Here is a 22,817-nt window from a genome sequence, read left to right on the forward strand (position 1 = left end):
CAGAAAAAAACCTCTTCATTTTCCTCAATAACATTTACTTCTTGAAAGCTATGGTTTCTTCTCCCACCCCTTTCATATAAACTCCATAACTTGCTGCTGTAAAGCAAAACTGATAATATAATACTTATTGCCACTTTTTGTTTTCACATGCATAAGATGTTTTGCTTTGGAAAGTGAATACACTCTACGCTACATCTAGTCTTCTGTTATATTTATTTTGCTGTCCATTCAGTTACTGTCTTCTACTGGCCTAAATCAAAAACTGATTATGTGATCTCATTCATCATTCATGCAGTTGTCTTTTCAGTGAGTTAGTTGTACATGATGTTTTATTGTAATAGATCTTCATGCTTTCATTCATACTTACTCTATTATGTTCTGGCATTCATTTTTGGAGTTTACATGCATTAGAAGTAAACAGTTACATTTTCATCAGTGAAATGTAGGTTAATTAACACAGATTCTCCTCTTTGTGTTGCAGTTTAAGGAGGTGAAAATTTCCTCCAGGATTGTAGATAATAGTATCAGTGCTACAGAGTCTTCTTGATTGATCATACTTTCAATTCTGAATTCGCCAGTAACCTGACGAAGTTTGGTAGAAGCTGTGGCAGTCATGACGTATTCTTCTGGATACTAACATAGGTTGCTTTATTATTCAGTGGCTGTTAGTATTGCAGACGCAGTCATACTTCATACATATTGCCATATTTTATTCGTGACTTGCAAGTAGTCCAGTGTGCTACATTCACACCCATAGCCCACTTGTTCCTGGGATTTTTCCCACTGTTAGTTTTATGCAGTCGTTCCATCTTAGGTCACTCTGAATAGTTACTCGTAGGTATTTCATGGTTGTTACTGTTTTCATTACTTTATTACCAGTAGCAGAATCAAACAGTAACGTATATGCAGTATATTAAAGTACACTGCCATTTGTGAAAAGTGCTACACTGAGAAGGAATTACCCGAATAGCACCACACTTGATGGAAGTGGCGACGGGTGTGCAAGCAATACATGATATGTTTTGCAGTGAGATAGGGTACATGTAGGACGAGCAGAGCTCTCTTGTGTCGGTCCTACAGGGTCAGTGTTGCACCTGGTGTAGTCAGTGCAGAACTGTCACACAAGGTGGAAACAATACAGTGAGTGCCATATGCCTCGTTGATGTCAAAGGGAGCCATATCGGCATGTGAGCGAGTTTGAGCGGGGCAGAATGATCGAGGGTGTCATACCGTGACATTTTGGCTTGCACAGGGCATGCTGCTATGACAGTGATGCGTGTGTGGAAGCAGTGGATACAGGAAGGTTGTACGCAGCAATGAGTGGGAACCTGACCATGAAACATGACCTCAGCACGGGATGATCGTCATCTTGTCCGCATGGCCATTACGGACCGTACAGTGTCATCGCTGGAGCACAGCAACAGCAACAGGTATGAACTTGTAAATAACAGATTTCAGCTATCAGTCGTCCTTTCTAAATTTTATTGGCAGATCTAGATTTCAGCTAGAAACTAGCCATTCTCAATGCACTATCATATTTGATCAATGCATGTAATGCATGCCTAGTTTCTAGCTGAAATCTAGATCTGCCAATAAAATTTAAAAAGGACAACTGATAGCTGAAATGTATTATTTACAAGTCAATATAACAGTCGCTGCATGCAACAGCCTTCTGAATGAAAGGTAATCTGATAAGGTATGAACTTGTCTGCATCGACAGTTCATCGCCATCTGCTGCAGGTTGGACTGGTTGCACGCATGCCGTTGTGTCGACTTCCATTGTCCAGAGACACAAGCTCCTCCAACTGGACTGGGCACGTGAACACCTTCACTGGAGTGCTGAGTGGCAACCCGTAATCTTTTTGGATGAGTCTTGCTTCAACGTGTCCTACAGTGATGGCTGCATATGTGTTAGGCAGTACCGTGTTGAGCACAACCTGGAGGGCTGCATTGTGGAGTGGCATAGCGGACAAATACCAGGTGTGATGGTTTGGGGTGCCATTGGTTACAACAACTGATCTTGCCTCGTGCATAGGCTCTTGCTGAATCGTCAAATTTGAGCATTGTCAGGCTCGGTTTGTACTTAGCGACCGTATGGGAACGCTGGGTGCAATTGGCACAGGAACGTGTAAATCCTCAAACTGATATCCAATTGAAAGACTTGCATCAGGTCATTGAACCGTACGACATTATTATTAATGATAATTCTGTGCATCTATCAGACGACTGTTCTTGAAAAATGGAATGGCATGCTTTTTTTCGTTTTCTGCACCCATTGTTGATACTCTGGTGGTATTCCTCCATTTTCCTAATTCCTGTCATTTAGCCTCATATAGAAAGTGGCATTGGTTGAAAACAGCCTCATGGGGCTTCTGACATTGTCTACTACACTGAGGTGACAAAAGTCATGGGTTATCTCCTAATATCTTGTTGGACCACCTTTTGCTTGGTATATTAAGCTACTCAGTGTGACATAGACTCAGCAAGTTATTGCAAATCCCCTGTAGAAATATTGAGCCATAATGCCTCTAACAGGCATCCACATTTCCAAAAGTGTTACTGATGCAGGATTTCGTTCACAAACTGACCTCCTGATAATGGCCCATAAATGTTCAATGGGATTCAGCACGGCCAAATCATTCACTTGATTGTCCAGAAAATCTTGACCAATCGGGAGCAGGTGTGGCTCAGTGACATGGTGCATTGTCATTCATAAAACTTCTGTTGTTATTTGGAAACATTATGTCCCTGAATGGCTGCAAATAGGCTCCAAGTATCCGAACATAACCATTTGCAGTCAGTGACCAGTTCAAGGTCAGTTCAACTGTACGAGAGGACCCAGGCGATACCACATAGACACAGCATACGCCATTATGAAGCCACCACCTGCTTGGTCCATGGCTTCCGGGGATCTGCGCCACACTCAAACCCTTCTATCAGCCCTTACCAACTGAAATTGGGACTCATCTGATCGGGCCATAGTTTTCTAGTCATCTGGATCCAACCTCTATGTTCAAAAGCCCAGGAGAGGCACTGCAGGCAATGTCGAGCTGCTAACAAAGCCATTCACATCGGATGTCTGCTGCCGTAGTCCATCAATGCCAAATTGCGCTGCACTTTCCTAATGGATAGATTGGTTTTAAATCCCACATTGGGTTCTGCAGTTATTTCATGTGTTGTTGCTTGTCTGTGAGCACTGACAACTCTAAGCAAATGCCACTGCTGCAGGTCGTTACATAAGGCCATTACCCACTGCATTGTCCATTGTGAGAAGCAACGCCTGAAATTTGATATTCTTGACAGATACTTGACACTGAGGATCTTGGAATATTGAATTCCCTAATGATTTCCACAATGGAATGTCACATGCTACAGACTGAACGAATAGGTTATTTCAATCCACTACTGGCTATACACAAGATTCGGGTGGTTCCGGAATCTGAACATGTGGAGGTCATTGTCCACATGTTCTGATTCTGCCAGTCCTTACCTCTCAACAACATAGTCCTGCAAAACCGTATTAACCAAGCCCAAACCTCCTTGCAGTACCTTTTCTCCATCTGAAAAATTCTTTTGCTATTCAATCCAAAATTCTGGAACCCATAACACACATTGAAACTTTTGCCCTGCAGGAACTTGAGCAACATGCACAATGCCACCTCAAAAAGCTCTCCACCCTGCTCACTTCCTACTCCCACCTTGGAGTACCACTGTCCGTCCACCTCTTCTACAACAACCTCCAAACCTCCCCCACGTCTCCTCATAGCTGACAAACCCTGTCTCGCAGACCTACTAGACTTATCTCACCCTCCAAAACTCCCTTCCACCACCACACAGAATCCAGAACCTAAACAGACCCACAACACAGTCATGAACTTTTCCTCCAGAAGCCTTAGCCCTACGGAAATATCAGTCCTTTCCAAAGGCCTCACCTTTTGCCCCACCCACAAATTCAACCATGCAGCACTTCTTTAAGACCTTCTGCCAGCCCCTACAGTGGAAACCATTTTTTGGCACTAACCCTACCAATCATGCTCAGCCAAAGACCAATAGTGAGCCTTGCCTAACTCAGTTCACTCCTCCACCCAACCATGAACCGCTACCACTGCGCCCAAATCCCCCCCCCCCCCCCCCCCCCCCCCCCGCTCCTGTTAACTTTACAGTTACAGAATTTCTTAACCTCGAACCTTGCCTCACCATCATTCCTTAAACCCCCAACATGCAAACTAACTTCACATCCGCATAAAGAATCATAACCCAGCATTTAAAAACTGGTCCTAACCTTATAATTCTACCTTTGGACAAAGGCTCCACCACTGTTGTTTTAAACTGCAAGCATTACCGAGCAGAAGGACTGCCAGCCGTCAGGTACTTTCACCTGCCAACCTTGCCATAGTGACCCCATTCCAGTAATCTAGCAGGATCTACAGTCACTACTAAAATCCTTGGGCCCATCCCAGAACCCCTCCATGGAGTCCATATCCCTCCTCGCCTTACAACATGCTTCCTAAAGTCCATAAACTTAACCACCCAGGATGTCCCACTGTGGCCGGTTACTGTGCCTCCACTGAGAGAATTTCTTCTCCCCCAGACCAACACCTTCAACTGATTACCTGAAACCTACCCTCCTTTATAAAAGATACTAACCATTTCCTCCACTGACTCTCGGCATTTCCTGTCCGTTTACCACACGGTGCCTTGCTTGTCACTATTGATGCCACCTCCCTGTACACTAACATGCCAAATGCCATGACATTACCACAATTGAACACTACCTTTCTCAACATCCAACAGATTCCAAACCAACCACCTCCTTCCTAGTCTCCCTGACAACTATATGCTCACCAATAATTACTTCTCCTTTGAAGGCATTACCTACAAACAAGTCCTGGGTACTGCTATGGGCACCAGCATAGCACCATCCTATGCCAACCTATTCATGGGCCTTATAGAGGAATCCTTCCTAATAACCCAGAATACTAAACCCCTCACGTGGTTCAGATTCATTGATGACATCTTTGCTATCTGGATCAATGGTGAAGACACCCTATCCACATTTCTCCAGAACCTCAACTACTTTTCCCCCATTTGCTTCATCTGGTCCTACTCAACCCAACTAGCCACCTTCCTAAATGTTGACCTCTACCTCAAAGATAGCTACATAAGTACCTCCATCCATTTCAAACGTACTAACCACCAGCAATACCTCCAAGTTGACAGCTGCCACCTCGAAATATACCGAAGGTCTCACTGAAGCCTTCACTGATGGTAATTATCCTCCCAACCTTGTACAGAAACAAGTTTTCCATGCCTTATCTTTCCAGTCTCCCACCATCTCCCAAAGTCACACCGTCCGGCTACAGAGGAGCATTCCCCTCGTAACTCAGTACCACCCAGGACTGAAGCATCTGAATTACATTTTCTGTCAGGGTTTTGATTACCTCTCATTGTGCCGTGAAATGAGAAATGTCCTGCCCACTATCCTTTCCCACCTCTCCCACAGTGGTATTCTGCCGTCCACTGAACCTAAACAATATACTTGTCCATCTTTACACAACCCCTGCTCCCAATCCCTTACCTCATGGCTCATTCACCTGCAACAGACCTAGATGCCAGACCTGTCCCACACATCCTCCCACCACCACCTACTCCATTCCAGTCAAACATCACCTATCCCATCAAAGGCAGGGCATGAAACCAGTCATGTGGTCTACAAGCTAAGCTGCAACCACTGTGCTGCATTCTATGTAGGCATGACTACCATCAAGCTGTCTGTCCACATGAATGGCCACCAACAAACTGTGGCCAAGAAACAAATGGATCACCCTGTTGTGGAACATGCTGCCAAACAGGATATTCCTTATGTCAGTGTCTGTTTCATAGCCAGTGCCATATGGATCTTTCCCACCAAAACTAGCTTTTCTGAATTGCACAGATGCAAACTTTTCCTACAAACATCATATGTTCCTGTAACCCTCCTGGCCTCAACCTTTGTTACTCACTGTCCTCACCCATCCAGCCCCTGCCCTGTACCCACCCATTCCAGCACTACACAGCTGTCATTCCACCACCACACCCAGTCTTTTTATTTCTCTCTTTTTCCACTACTCCCCCCCCCCCCCCCCCCCCACCTCCCCTGCCCACTGTCTAACCCGCAGCACTTTGCTGTCCACCAGCCCCACCATACTATCCCTCCCCCTCCCCCCTCTCCACCCCATTGCTCACTGTGTGTGGTTTCAGTTGGCTGAGACTGCAGTCGTGAGTGTGAGCTGTGTTTGCCACTATGTGTGCATGGGGGGGGGGGGGGGGCATATATGTGTCTTTGTTGACGAATGCCTTAATTGCCGAAAGCTTTAATTGTGAGAGTCTTTTTGTTGTGCCTATCTGTGACTCAGCATATCTACTATATGGTGAGTAGAAATTTTCCCTCTCATGATGTTGTTAGATTCCATCCTGAATTTTCCATTGTTTGACATATTTGAATTTGTCATTTTAGTCATCACTCTCACAGTGGGAAGTGAGTGGCATCAATACTGGAAAGTGATCCACTCTCTATTAAAATTACCCACATTTTTGTTTTTGGAGAAGAGTGTAGGCCAGAACATGGTATCTTCTAGGGAAATAATTGAGTTGCCTAGAAATGAATCAATTTGTAAATTTTACTAGCAACTCAGAAATGTGACAATATTCTATAATCAGTTCAGGTTTGATGCTACAGTAATTTAAAAAAATACTCTATTGATTACTTTTTTACCAGCTTGAAACTGCCATTCAGCATTCTCTCTGATCAAGATGGAACAATTTAGTTTCCCTGATCCACATTTATGGCATTCCCTATACTATAAATTATTTGTGAGTAAAGCTTTTTGAAATTACCGCAGGAAAGTCTGAATACAGTTGCCCTTAGAGACTGGGAACAGATTGACCTCTTCCTCCTCTTTTATACTGACTTGTCTCTCAAAAGGAGGAGGAGGAAGAAGAAGAAAAAGAAGATGGTAGTTTGGTTTTCATGTAGTTTATAACTATGCTCAGAAATACTTCGTTCAGTATTTTGCAGTTTCAATAAATTTATTTAGCTGAGCCAAAAGATCATCGGAGATCACTTTAACGATTATATAGTGGAAAGTTATTCAGTTACACAAATGTTATTACCCGTTTACAAAAATACATTACTTTCAAAACAGTGTCCACTACACCCATTTTATGAGTCCTAATATTTCATGCATTAATTTAAACTGTCCGAATGTCTGTTGTGTAGTATCTCCAGCAAATTTTGTTTCACTTCTCCTTTGTCCTGAAAAAGATTCTCTTTTATGTTCATTTTCAATCAAGTGAACAGGAAAGAATCAGAGCTGAGATCAACGTACTGAGTGCAAAACTTACGTCATTTTGTTTTTGGAGAAAAACATATAATGTTGTTTGCCTTGAAATGTCTTAGTATTGGAGCAGCCAGTTCTTTGATTGCTACAATATAGGCATTTTTTTCAGAAGTGCCTCAGAAAATAGTTTCAACAGCTCAAGGTAGTGATGATTGTTAACTGTGGTAAAAAATTCATGGTGGACCATCCCCTTCATGTCAGAAAAAACAAACTAAATTTATTTTCACATTGTACCATAACTGTTTTACTTTTATTAATATGGAGGTTGTTCATTGGGACCACCAGCTTCATCTACTGATTTGGCTTCAGGGTCCTGTAAATAAGAAATATCACCTGACATCGTCTTCAGTGTCACCTCAGCATTACAGAGGTCTGCTAAACACGGGAAGTGCAAATCGATTCCAGTCCAGTGCAGACCAGTAGAGAGTAGAAGTTGCATCACTTTAAACAGCCTGGGAACTTTGAGGCAACTTCTTATCATCAGAAGTAAAACCACAAACCTGGTGGCGGCCAGTAAAACTTGGTCTGCCACTTTGGGCCCTTAACTGGGCATGGCAGAGCCCCACCTCAATAGTTTCACTCTGAGACTCCAAGCGAGCATTTCAGAGTGCCTCTGAGTGCCGCAACACAGAGAATAATCGCTTCTGGGCTTTTGGCAAGCTAAGTGTATTTCTTTTTTGACAAATAAGCTGATGAAAGAGATATCATTATTGTCTATAATAGGACATTACAGCTCCTTATTAAGTTATTTTACTATGATCATTACCAACTTTCCACCAAATCAAAATATATTCATCACCATTTATCTTCCTCTTCCTTCTCTTGTGAATGGTCATTGGTTTGTCTGCTGCAACCATTCTATATGTGTTCTGTGAAATAATCCTTTTGTATCTGATGATTTCTTTTAATAAGATGGAAGTTTGCAACTTGATCTTAGTTTGATGAACATGATGTTAGTATGATGTTCTTTCATGCCAACTCCATAATTAGTGATTCTCCTTCAAGGATGACAGTAGACATCTGTCACACAACACAATGTAGTCAAGAGGAGAATCTGTCGTACTGCCACTCCATGTGGACCACAGGCATTTTACTTACTTGAATGAATTTTTATTTCATGAAGGATATTGTTAGCTATAAACTATTTTTTGTTCTGATGTAGTTATATTTTCCTTGAGACACATGAGTCTCAACTTTATCTTTGGTAATGGTAGTAGCTGAAGAAACGTGTTAAGCAGGAGACTCAGGTTCAAGTTCCAACCATGGCACACATTTTAATTCATTTCTTCAGCCTCTATCATTATTTTTTGTTCATTTTTGATGAGGTGAAATGTCCATTTGATTCATGTCAAGAGTTTTATTTATTCTATAGTTTCACTCGTGTAAAGTCAGGAACATAAAATTGGTTCACAGAAGAACTGCGTGATGAACAGTGAGTCAAAAAAGGAATCGTGTAAAATAATTGCACAGTGAGATAGACAAATGTGCACAAATGAAACAGTTGGGCCTCAATGAAGTCTGCAATTACATATTGGGCTTCAAACAGGTAATGTTCTCCCAATAAGTTGTCTCCAACCCACTTGTTAAACAACCTGACTGATGGGGAAGAACCATTTAATTTGTGGTTATATCTTCTAAAATTAAATTTTGTAATTTTTTTCAGTCTGAATACGGACTGCTTATGCAGTTGCCATAAACAGGGAGCTACATTCTCGTATACACCTTCACAACATGGTATCTAAAATTCCATATTCTCCAAAAATAAGGTGTTTTGGCTACATTCATGCCATCTGTATGGTATGGCTAGAGTGCCCATCTTGCTATCAAGGATTCAACTTTGCCAGTGGCGACAGAATCTGAGGGTTTTGAATCAGTCTCTTAACTTGTCTCTGTCCCACTGCACTGTGTATTTCTTCTCTTAATTATTATTTTTTTGTCATTATTAGATCATGATTGGAGTCCTAATCTGCACCTTGTGTTCTGAGCAGTGCCATAAATGGTACTTGATACTATATTACCATAGTATAGTCACTTTCTGTTTATCCCTGTCTTCCTAAATTAATGTTCCCTGTTTGATATTTTTTGATATGTGCTTGCATAAGTCCATAAATCCTTCACCTGTTTTATTCTTTCCATCATGTCATTCTTCCAGGATACAAATTTTTTTGTCCCTACTACAATGTTTTTCTTTCACAATTATGAGACTTCAGTATTTCAATAATCTCTCAAATTTATGATACATGGCGTGTGTATAAAAAGTTTGACGAATGAACCATTCACTTATGGGAAATGTGTTTCAGCAGTGTGTGCAAGAAAAGGCATGCCAAGAAATCTCACATAGTATCAAACACACTAATTTGTAGCAAATTTGTGTGCTTTGGCTGTTGAGACATAATAAGTGTAATGGCAACATATAAATGTAAAGTTTAGTACATAATTTTGAAAAACAGTGATGGAGGACATGAGCTCCTGTGCTTGTTTGCTTTATTAATAATATTTCTCTCCTTATCAGTTATGGATTTTTTTGTCATTAGCATTATTTGATGATCAGTTGGGTGGACTTCATTAAGCACGTAGGGTTGAGATGTCATTATTTGTTTATTATATACTTCATTGAAAGCTATTATTGAAATAAATCAAGTGTGAGATTTGAAGGGAAAAAAAATTAACTTTCATGAATGCTTCAATCTTTTTGGACATGTGACTATAAAGTTCGGCACATCACTTGGATGTTATTCTAATATTGAATGTTAGCCAAAAATGGCATTGTGTAGATATTGCTCACAAATTGCTCAGTGAAGTCGACAATGATTGAGAACTTCTAAAGATCATTATAACAGGTCATGAAACATGAATATATGGAACCAAGACTGAAAAAAAATTCAACAAATTTGATCACATGAGGAGGCACTTTTCTCTGTTTTCTTGATTGCAGTGAGAGAGAGCATAATGAGTTCCTGCCTTATAGTCTTAAAGTCAGTAAGGAATACTACTTGGAAGTCATCTGCCACTTGCATGAAGCAGTTGGAAGAAAACGACCTGCATTGCCAGAAATTCACTTGTGGAAATTGCATCATAATTATGCTCCCCCTTATGCCTCAATGCTTGTATGTGTTTTTTTTGGCAAAAAAACAAAACCGCTGTGTTGCCTCAGTCTCTTTATTCACCAGTCATGGACCCTTGAAATTTCCTGCTATTCCTGAGGCAGAAGAGAACCATGTAGGGAATTTGTTTTGCCACCATTGATGAGATAAAAACAGAATCACTGAAGGAGCTGAACACCATAACAAAAAATGAGTTCCAGAAGTGCTTCCAAGATTGGAAAAAGTGCTGGCACAAGTGCATTATACACTCCTGGAAATTGAAATAATAACACCGTGAATTCATTGTCCCAGGAAGGGGAAACTTTATTGACACATTCCTGGGGTCAGATACATCACATGATCACACTGACAGAACCACAGGCACATAGACACAGGCAACAGAGCATGCACAATGTCAGCACTACTACAGTGTATATCCACCTTTCGCAGCAACGCAGGCTGCTATTCTCCCATGGAGACGATCGTAGAGATGCTGGATGTAGTCCTGTGGAACGGCTTGCCATGCCATTTCCACCTGGCGCCTCAGTTGGACCAGCTTCGTGCTGGACGTGCAGACCGCGTGAGACGACGCTTCATCCAGTCCCAAACATGCTCAATGGGGGACAGATCCGGAGATCTTGCTGGCCAGGGCAGTTGACTTACACCTTCTAGAGCACGTTGGGTGGCACGGGATACATGCGGACGTGCATTGTCCTGTTGGAACAGCAAGTTCCCTTGCCGGTCTAGGAATGGTAGAACGATGGGTTCGATGACGGTTTGGATGTACCGTGCACTATTCAGTGTCCCCTCGACGATCACCAGAGGTGTACGGCCAGTGTAGGAGATCACTCCCCACACCATGATGCCGGGTGTTGGCCCTGTGTGCCTCGGTCGTATGCAGTCCTGATTGTGGCGCTCACCTGCACGGCGCCAAACACGCATACGACCATCATTGGCACCAAGGCAGAAGCGACTCTCATCACTGAAGACGACACGTCTCCATTCGTCCCTCCATTCACGCCTGTCGCGACACCACTGGAGGCGGGCTGCACGATGTTGGGGCGTGAGCAGAAGACGGCCTAACGGTGTGCGGGACCATAGCCCAGCTTCATGGAGACGGTTGCGAATGGTCCTCGCCGATACCCCAGGAGCAACAGTGTCCCTAATTTGCTGGGAAGTGGCAGTGCGGTCCCCTACGGCACTGCGTAGGATCCTACGGTCTTGGCGTGCATCCGTGCGTCGCTGCGGTCCGGTCCCAGGTCGACAGGCACGTGCACCTTCCGCCGACCACTGGCGACAACATCGATGTACTGTGGAGACCTCACGCCCCACGTGTTGAGCAATTCGGCGGTACGACCACCTGGCCTCCCGCATGACCACTATACGCCCTCGCTCAAAGTCCGTCAACTGCACATACGGTTCACGTCCACGCTGTCGCGGCATGCTACCAGTGTTAAAGACTGCGATGGAGCTCCGTATGCCACGGCAAACTGGCTGACACTGACGGTGGCGGTGCACAAATGCTGCGCAGCTAGCGCCATTCGACGGCCAACACCGCGGTTCCTGGTGTGTCCGCTGTGCCGTGCGTGTGATCATTGCTTGTACAGCCCTTTTGCAGTGTCCGGAGCAAGTATGGTGGGTCTGACACACCGGTGTCAATGTGTTCTTTTTTCCATTTCCAGGAGTGTATCTGAGGGGGATTGCTTTGAAGGGGATGAAGTTGATGTTGATGAATAAATAAAGATTCTTTGAGAAAAACAAAAATACCCATTACTTTGTGATCGCACCTTGTATGTACCCGAGATTGATATTGGGGTAATTTGAAATCAGCACGGCCAGTTTTAATTGCATTATTGGTAAAGACTTATTTAAGTGAAAGTTGTGTTTTCAGATTGTTCCATCCAAATCAGAAAGTAAACAGAAGGCAACCCTGAGGATAAACAGAAATTGAGACGCGTATAGCATGCGTGACGCGACAAGACACTATAGTGCAAAGTGCATGTTCCACACCTACTGCACTGGTCCTGCACATATTGAAACGCATACACATTTGTTGGATGCACTGGTTGGCGATGCTCTTGTGCTGAGAGAGTTGAGGCATGCCCACCCTGTAGTCTTTCTCAAACGATTTTACCGAAACTATTCAGTAAATATATTTGATTTTTGCGTTACTCGTAGCGTTGTATGTCAACTTTGTGGTGAAGTGCCCATCATCTCGCTAATGGTCATATGCATTGTGATATACCCACTTAAGTATGACACTGCACAAAGTTTGTAGCTATGATTTTACATTTGGTGCGTGTTTCACCATATGTTACTGTGTATGAAATTTAGCTAACATATTGAAGTTTTCTTTAGATTTGGAATGTGGTCTCCATCTGCCTCCAATCCCAAGGAAAATATTCGTACGTAGCACATTCACTCCAGATCTCACATCCATGAGAATGAAATATTCACAACATCCCTCATATCTCCTAAACTGCTCGAGACGTTGAAACCAGATTTTGACGACTGATAGTACCAAATAAGGGGAGCATTTTGCCAAATTGTTAACACATGGAACTTTATTATCTATGGCGATATTTCACTAGTTATAGTTTTTATTTTTATTTATTTATTTATTTTGCTCTAGTGACTAACTTTTTAGGAGTCATTGATAGCCGGTGAAACAAGAATTTCCTAGTAAGGAAATAAACATCAAATTTCTTTATTTATGTTACTGCAAACTGACACAATGAGGTTTTCTCTGGCCGCCAATTGCTTGTTTAATGAGACACACTGTTCCAGAATTATATTGCAATAGCTACTGCAAGATGAGTTTATGCAAATTATACTGGAAAAATGTAGCTATTAGTCATAAATAATGGTGCTTCTTTAAATGAGAAATGATTAACAATTCAGTTTTTCAATTCTGTTGCAATTTTGGTTGAATCCCCACAACCCGTGGTATTTTCAACACTGAACGACTGAATGGAAACTTATTAAAGGGTTTTACTCCTGTTCTTCATCTGAGAAATATTAACAGTGATGAGCATACCCTTCAGGCGGAGTGATGTGCACAAGCCAGATGCCAGTTCCTCACCAGTGGCTTGCCAAACATACAATGTGTGATTCGTGAAAAATAGTTATTATTGAGAAAAGTAAAAAACTGATATACCTCACAACACAATGGCCAGTGTACTGTCAGCAGCTGACAATAAAGCGCACAACAGGAATAAGGAAGCTAGCCAGGTGTGCCTTTTGTGGGGAAAAGTTCATGGCATTCAAAAAAGCATTGTCATGAGTGTAGGCCTGCCTTGTCAGCAATACATTTCAAGTAAATTAAATGTATCACCAGACTCTTCCAGGATAATTCATGCTTTCAGAATAATACCAACTGCATTCTTTGTGTAGCTTGTTGTGTAACTAGTTTATCGATGATGATTCTGTGTATGCAACCACTGAAATGAATTTTCTCTACACTACACACCAATTCAAACATTGAGGGTTTCTAGCATCCACTTTTTGAATTTTGGCAATGGATCATACAGATATTCCAGCATAGATAGCACATAAACATCCTTGTTTCACTGTATAATATGTAAAATTTCCACCTTGCTTCCTGATTACATGATTTTATAATACTACTTCCTATTTCATACACTCATGATGAATTGTCTGTCCCTTCTGGCAAACTGAAGACATTGTGGAGGCAGAAAATATAATCCCAGTGGCTAATGGCTCATCAGTCACTTAATTGTGCATTGTTCTTGACAAAAGAAAATCAATAATGAGATAAAACAGCAAAACCATATAGATATAAATAACTGAAAAATAATGGACAACTGAAAGAAAAAGATAGAGAGCTTAAATGGCAGAAAACCAAACACTACTCTATGACACTAAAGTTCAGTAATAAGGCAATATTTTTCAGGCGGCCAACACTACCACTGATTGGCGTGAGGTAGCATATGGGAGGATTGTTTTCCTCCTCCTTGCCTCACTCCTCCCGCAATGCTAGCATGGTGCACGTTCCGAGAAAACTGTTCCGCAACCACTATGCTGTGCGACCTGGCTCAGGTGCACGTTGTGTCACCATGTCGTGTCCCAATTTGCATGGTCGCACTTGAACCTGTTGAGTTACAAAAATACGCTTCGTGTTGCACCCTCCCACATGTGCCATGCCAGATGCTCTGTATGCATCTCAATTTGTGCCTAGCATGAGGGAAAATACTGAAAATTTTGTTGATGTGTCAGAATTAGGTCTGTCTTTCTTGTAAAACTGCATCAGAGGTGTAAGACCAGGTGACACTAGAGACTACTAAAACAATCATACTACATTGCAGTCTGCTTCATATTTTGATAGACAATGAAAGATCTTTTTACATATGTAACATCAGTGCATTGACTGGTTCCAGAAGAAGCCCCCATTGACACTTTTCCAGAAGCAGTATGCTCAATGGAAATGCTTTTGGGTGTCAGTATATGTAATTTGTTTATATCTTTGGTTTTATGGTATTGTTCACAGATCTTTTTAACAAATTCTCTGGTAGGTGGTTACTAACATGTGACACCAGCTGCAACCTTATACAGTGGCAGTTTGCAATGTTTCGTTTTATTTGTTGGTTCAGGCTGGGGCACAACATTGCAGTCATAAGCACTGTACACTGTTGGTTATTATTGGTTAAATTTGGTTTGAAGAGGATAGCTATCTTGCTGTTTTGTGTGCCCCCATTTTAACCCCCTTTTCCACGTTTATGATGATTTCAACTAATGTGTTGCTGTTTTCTGGTGGTGCATTTTTATTATCCTATAGTTGACTAGACAGAAGCCTTTTCCATTTTACTGCACTTATTGTAAGTGTGTGTTACTGTGATCTGTTCGTCTCTCTGTTCAGATTTTCCAGTTTCAACTGGACAGTGAAAATTAATTGAATAGTTTCTGTTCCACATGTTCTTATAATAGTGTGTTGGCTGTTCATCTGCATAACAATGTGTTTACTGTGTCTGTAAGGGGCAGGATTGGAATTACGTTAAATTCAAAGGCTGTTATTTGTTATCAATCTTAAGATATCAGAAAGTGTGTTTTCTATAATAAGAGAGCCATAAAATTTCTGTGTTAAATAATGTATTGTTTTTCTTCACAGGCAAAAGAGGAACTTGCATGGCAAATTGCTGAAATGATTGTGAAAGATGTAACTAATCTCACAATGGGTTCTGAAGATGAGGAATAGTGTTGACAAATAAAAACAGGCTAAAACTGAATGCGACTGTGGAATTTTATTACCTGGCAACTACTTACTATTTTCAGTTGAAGAATTAAAAATGTTTAAGGTTAGCACTTATAACACATTAGTTACATCAAATATTAAAGTATGTAAAAAAAAAAAAAAAAAAAACTGATTTTGGAGCAATATGGATTATACAGGTACTAACGATGTTGAGGCAAATATATCTATATTTATACTTTTACTACAAGTAAATGATCTGTGATTTATGTACATTTTTGAAAAATTGTGATAATTATGTAAGGTGTGGTTTTTTTTTATATTGTGAGAGATGGATATGGTTAACTAAATGTAAAATCTATTATCTCCCATTGTGAGCTGTGGAAGCAAGTACTGAATTAACACTCAAAATCTCATGCTTGTCTCTCTGGATGTGCAATGTTGTTACTTTTGTAAAGACCTGTATGCTTTAGTACAAAATTCATAATAGGATTTTAAGGTAGTTATCTTTTTCTTGTCTGTGAAATGTAATACTCTGTGTCGTTGATTCAGTTTGATACTCTTTCCTACACTTCCATTAATGAAGACTGTTAAGTCATCTTATAGCTCCTGGTGTAAATCTCTGTTTTTACAGTGTTTTGAAAACTAGAACATAAATTAAAAATGGAAATATCAGTGGGAATAGTAGTCAGCCATTACCAACATGCAGTAATCAAAATAACATAATAAACTACAAATGCAGTAGTTGTTAGAGATGTGTCAAGTCTTAGTTCTAACGAATTCTCAGGTAGATGACTTTTTTATTTAGTTCTGTCACACCTGATATTTCCATTTTTGTTTCTGGAAGCAGAAATGCTATCACGTTCTTCTCCTTTTAATCCATGTAAATAGCGGTACTCTCAAATGTGCTAACTGGGTTTTACTGTTGGCAACACTCAGCAAGGAGCTATAAGTTGAGGCTTAAATATTGTTATTAATGTAAGATTAAGATTAATTGGTACCAAAGCAAGTATTGTTATTAAATTGTTCTATAGTATGTTAATAACTGAATTTGGGAACACATGTCCGTAAAGTACTGTTCCTATGAAATATTACCATGACAAAATAAAACAAATTCATATTGGCAATTAAAAATCAAAGTGCAAATGATGTTCAAATATTTTGATCAAAATCTCTGTTTTTATAACAGGATATCTTCATGTATTTGTTACAACAATACAACTGTCGTGTTTCTTGCAGTTTGCTTGTCTCACTTATTTCAGATGATTTATTCTATTGTGTCCTCCACATCCACTAAAGAAATGTTTCACAATGATGGATCGTTGTGGTCATAACACTCAATTTTTGCCAATTACTCGCAAATGAGGATCCACGAGGATGAAGGGTTCCAGAGTGTGATTTCTTGCACTTTGACCTACATCATCGTATAGATTGTTTCAGAAAGTCAATCTCACCATTGGGGACCTCTCCTTGTAAGTAAAGGTTTTCAGTACTGTCGTCACACATACTTTTTTTACACCAAACTCCAGCTGTCTGCCCAACAAAGTATAGACATTGAGTGCTGACACCAACATTTTATGTGGAACCAACAACATATCTGGTGGCAAGACCATGAACACTGTATAAAAATGCTAATAATTTCCAATCACACTACACAAGAACACCAGGGGAAAGTGGTGTGCCATCAAAAAATCTTTCTTCAAAACAGGTGTGCCAGCCAGAATATCTGGCCACAGTGGCCGAGCGGTTCTAGGCGCTTCAATCCGGAACCACGTGACTGCTACAGTCGCAGGTTCGAATCCTGCCTCGGGCATGGATGTGTATGATGTCCTTAGGTTTAGTTAGGTTTAAGTTGTTCTAAGTTCTAGGGGAATGATGACCTTATACGTTAAGTCCCATAGTGCTCAGGGCCATTTGAACCAGTTGAACCAGCCAGAATGTGTCCACCAGACAGATGTGGTATCAGAAATGGACTCTGGTAACGGACAGGGGCACAAAGTGGGACTTTTGGATAAGGATAGGCTGGTTTGGCCCAGCCTAAAGACACTGTTGTAGTCTTATCCATTTAATTAAAAATTGAGTATTTAGTCTTCTCTTTTTGATACCTAGTGTGGACAGAGCAGTGGTTGGACACTATTTGCATGTACAAGACATGTGCATAATTTTGTAAGGTGTGATGGATGATGGGAAATGCAGATCCATGTTTGGAGGCCAGTTGCTGGTGAATGAAGGATGAGGTGCAACAAAATCTGTGGACGGTGGTGTGCACAGATGTTGTTAGTGAATGTGAATTCCCATGTATGTGACAGTGGAGGTGATAGAATGAGAGTTTGAATGACCACAGGAATTACCATTTGCAATGTCTATTTAGCCCCAGGGAAAGGCACTTACTTACTTCGAGGTGGCCACCTTGATCTGACAAATCCTCTGTCCCCCTCCCCATCCCTCTTATCCTTCTCCCTTCCTGCTGCCTTTGCTCCTCTTTGGTGATTTGAATGCACCTGACCCTCTGTGTGGGAGTACCATTTGGTGTGCTATGAGTCTTCTGATTGACCAACTTCTTTCCTGTTTTGATGTGTGTCTTCTCAATGACAGTACCACTTACAGTTTTAGCATTGCCCATGGCTCCTTATTACTTATCAATGTTATGAAACGCCCCTCAATCTCCTGGCTTCGTTATAATGGTCATGACATCCCATTCTTTGTGAGATTGATGACTTTCTGGGGATCTTAACACTTGACACATCCAAACAGTGTGTTTGTAGTCGGTTACACTCCAAACATTCAGACAGCAGTGTAGAACACTTGGTGTTCTTTTGGATACATTGGTACTTTGTGTAATTTTGGGGTGTATCTTCTTAATATTGTTGTTAAAAATATTGTGTGTCTTAGTTTTAATTTGCTTCATTTCTTCTGTGACCTAAAACTTGGTCAGTTTATATCTGTTTAGTGTTTACATTCTTTTATTTACTTTCACCCACCATCTAGAAGTTAACTCTGTCACTCATATGGGGGTATGATGCATTATTTCTTAATTTATTGCAGTTTGTGTGTGTGTTTGTGTTTTTTAGTTTACTCTTAACATAGCATCATGTGTGATACTTGTGAATGTTGGTGTAGGTTAGTGAGTATGGTAGAAATATATCAGGACTATGGTGTTTCATTGGGCCAACTGTAATGTGAAAGCCAGTATGAAAGTATGAGGCTCTCTCATGTAAAACAAGAGAATTGTGAACAGGAAAGAAAGATTTGTAACTTTCAGGCAGAATTAAAAATGACAATTTTGAACAGGTGGTTTGAAAGGAGAAAGAGATTATGTTAACTGGGAAAAGGCAACAAGTAAAGGATAATTATCAGAAATTAATTTCAAAGTCCGATTAGTCAGTCTTTTTTGTTACCTGAAGTGAGAGGAGAGACTCAACCATTTTTTGAGCAAAGTAGAGTGCAGCAGACTTGTAGAAATAATTTTAGGGCTAGATGGGTAGAAAAGTTAAATAGCTAGCAGACACAGGAGGGGTGTAGGCCAAATGCTGCAGGAAAAGCTTGATGTAGAATACAATTCACAAGCATCAAGAAACCTAGTGGCAAACTTAACCAGGTAACAGAGAACATAGGAGAGTTGTGCAAAGATTTTGATAAAGAAGTTCCAGTGCTTACAAACACTACCTGGCAAAAAAAGTGAATCACCAAGAAGACATGGTCAGATGTCAATGTACGAGGGAAGATAGGAAAGTAGTACACAATAATCTTATTACCAAAAGCTTTAACAGATATCAGAAAATGAACTTACATCTTTACCTACTTTTCTACACAGTCACTAACATTCTCATTACGTTTCTCACATTGTAGTACTAGTTTCAGTATGCCCTGTTTGTTGAAGTCTGTTTGGTTGGAGTGTAGCCATCTGCAGGCTGCTGATTTCACTTCTGCATCTGCTGCAAAGTGTTGGTTGGCCAGGAATATCTTCATGGGGCCAAACAGATGAAAGTCTGATGGTGCAAGGTCTGAACTGTATGGTGGATGCTGGAGCACCTCCCACCCACAGTTGGCAATTTCGTCACAAACAGGAGCAGCAGCATGGGGGGTGAGCATTGTCATGAAGATGTTGGACATCATCAGCGTTAGTATTGTGTCGTTCATCTCAAATGGTGCAACACAACTTAATCAAAGTTTTAATGTAGGCTGCACCATTCACAGTGGTCCCATGTTCAGCAAAGTACACCAGTTACACACCATGCATATCCCAAAACACAAGCACTGTCCTAGTAGATAGAATCACTTTTTTTGATACTGGGGAACTGGCATGTTTCCACTCCATATAGGCCTACTTGGTTTCAGACAAGTAATGCTACGCCCACGTCTCTTCAGCAGTGACATATGCTTTCAGAAAGTCATGCCCTTCTGCAGTGCAACGCATTAAGGGATCCAAGCTTGTCATCATTCGCTGGCCTATGTGGTTGTCTGTCTGGTTCTTAGGCATCCAGCAAGCACTAACTTCATGAAATTTCAACATGTCATGAACAATATCATACACCACACCATAGGAAATGTTGTACTGGTGCAATAAGGTTCACAGTTGCACACACTGCTCATTCAAAATTGTTGCCTCAGTGGCTCTGGGGTTGCAACTGTTACCAACCTCCTGTAGTGTGGTGAATCACTAAGGGTCACAGGGCCCTCATGGAAGAATGCACACCACATAGAGACATTGCTGCAGTCCATACAGTCATCCCCATACATGGCATGCATGTTCCAGTAAATTTCACACAGTTTATGCTCTTTAGTCCACAAATCGAATGACATTCACTGCTCTTCACAAGGTCACAACTGCATCATGCACACTGTGTTCGTTTTGTAGTTCAGGCTTCTCTCACAAGAGCTGCACATGAAAACAAAATCCTTCTGTAGTGCAATCCTCAAACTATATTTTCATAAAATTTTAACATTCCAGTTGCAGTACCATGGGAGAAAAAAAATTATTGTGCTTTACTTTCTGCTACTCCCTCGTAATTTCATACATGTATACACACCATCTGCAATTATGTAAATGATTTAGAGTTACAATTTTCTGTGACATGAGAATGGCCACCAGAATGAAACTGTGTTGTTTCTGTTTATTATTGTTACCAGGCCTGAGAAGGATATTTAAGGGGTGTGGACAGTGTCAGATGTTGAGCAATCACTGTGATGGACATATAGATGCTGTGTACTCATCTTAGACGGTATTATATGCACCTGATGCAGATTGAAAGGGGTGTTATTGTGGGTCTCCATTTGGCTGGCTGATCAAGTCACCTAATATCGAGATTTGTGGGGCACTGGGATTGACTGCGGCCCAATGTTGGATTGCGTGGAAACTTGGTGGCTGTCATACATGTTGTAAAGGTTCTGCTTGACCACATCTACAACCACAAGGGAGGATAGTAAAATGTACACCATGCACATTGTAAGCCCTGCACATCTGTACCTTCCATCTAAGAACTATTAACAGACTCTCTGCAACATTCTATATCATTCCTCAACGTTGGAAATAAGAGATTCATACACTATCTGTTGGGGTAGGGAACTGTAGTGTGTGCTGATTTCTGCAACATGTGTATGTAACTGTAACTGAAAATGTAGTGGACAACATGAATAAATGGGTGAGCTGAGTTTACTGTGTGTGAATTCCTGTAAATACTATTGAGTAGCTACACTTAAAGTCAAAACCTGAGAGGTATATGAAAAGATTAAGTGCTACTTTATGTTCAAGAGGATTTGACATTACTGCAGAAGATTGAGTGACTTAAATCTCAAAATACAATCATGCCACCCCACATTGAGCCCACGCAGATAAATTGTGACACTGATGTCCTGCACTCACTGACATTATTGATTGGTTGTTTTTGTATATGTCATTATGTGGTGCATGCTGGTTGGTGGCAGAGCAATACTGTGCATTTGGCATATCATTTAACAGTACAAAGGGGCTCGTAATGTATTAGCAGACTGCAGCACCATCTGTTACAAACAGCGAACATACCTAAGGGTTGCGACTGTTGTATACTGCACTACAGTGCCAACTTTTAATGACAGTAGACATCCCATTACGGTGTGACTAGTATGGACATACACTATGGGCAGTAATTAAAAGTGAGGACTACACAGACAAATGGAAACACACCATTCAAATGATTAAAGGGCTTCTGGGAGCAGTTTGTCCAGAGGATAGAAACACAGCTGATATGCATTCGCCAACCTTAGCAGCTCACCAACACACCTGCGTGGACATCTAGTTGCATACCGTCAAACTGCATCCTTTCTCACGTGACAAAGAAGCGTGGCCTTCATTCTGTGAGCAGTTCACACATTCTGTAGATGAAAATATGATGGTGTCTTTTACGAATAAGCTCATGTCCCTCCGTGGATATATATATTGGGTACCCAGGGATTCGGTCAATGGGATTGCTTTTACGGGTGGCAAACAGGACCAGATCAAGCAAATTTTAAAATACAAGTACCAAAATAAGAACAGGACGCCCAAAGCCACTTTGCCTTCTTGTAGAATCTTAAATGTTTCAACCTAGGGCAGTCCAGTGGCTCTCAGCACCACCTACATTGAGTACCATAAGCAGATTCAAGTGTACGAGCACTAGGAGAGGATGTAGATTCTCATGTGAGAGTGCTTGTCCCAAAATTTTCATCTGCATTCCCAGAAGAAATTTGCAGAAACTAGCTTGTCCATCCATGAGGGCACAAGATCCAAGAAGGGAATCATACACAACTTCTGAAGTTTATAAACAAAGGGGTGGAAGGAGCTACACCACATGTGAGATATGTGGAGATACCATTACTATTCCACGAGAGAATTATGTAACCACAGAATCTACCTTTCATGTAAAGGTTAAAAGGTGGGGTGCCAAGAAGAAACAAAATTTAGCTGCTTTCTGTGAGTACTGAAAAAAAAAAATTGAGCACTGTGCCCAAGATTGCTGAAAGGTTGCAAGCTTACAAGTGCCTGACTCGTACGATTATATTTGGTGATGACTTACCCTTGGTGTGTTGGCAAAAATATGTGTTGCAAATAGTAAACGTTTGTGAAAACACACTTAACCTCTCAGCAACAAATAATCCTGAATTAATAACAAGTGGATAAAAGGGTTAGTGAAC

The 22,817-nt window shown here is 41.1% G+C and overlaps 1 protein-coding gene across 2 annotated transcripts in view; it reads left to right on the forward strand.

Moving 5' to 3' along the window:
* Window positions 1–16,906, forward strand: part of LOC126345047 (A-kinase anchor protein 10, mitochondrial) — a 101,457-nt gene extending 84,551 nt beyond the window's left edge. For both annotated transcript variants that reach the window (XM_050002071.1, XM_050002072.1), the window contains exon 11: window positions 15,588–16,906. In XM_050002071.1, coding sequence (XP_049858028.1) covers window positions 15,588–15,674 — 87 coding nt within the window. In that variant the 3' untranslated portion in view covers window positions 15,675–16,906. The remainder of the gene's footprint in view (window positions 1–15,587) is intronic.
* Window positions 16,907–22,817: the final 5,911 nt, after the last annotated feature.

Source organism: Schistocerca gregaria, chromosome 1 (assembly GCF_023897955.1).
Source record: "Schistocerca gregaria isolate iqSchGreg1 chromosome 1, iqSchGreg1.2, whole genome shotgun sequence".
Classification (NCBI taxonomy): Eukaryota; Metazoa; Arthropoda; class Insecta; order Orthoptera; family Acrididae; genus Schistocerca; species Schistocerca gregaria.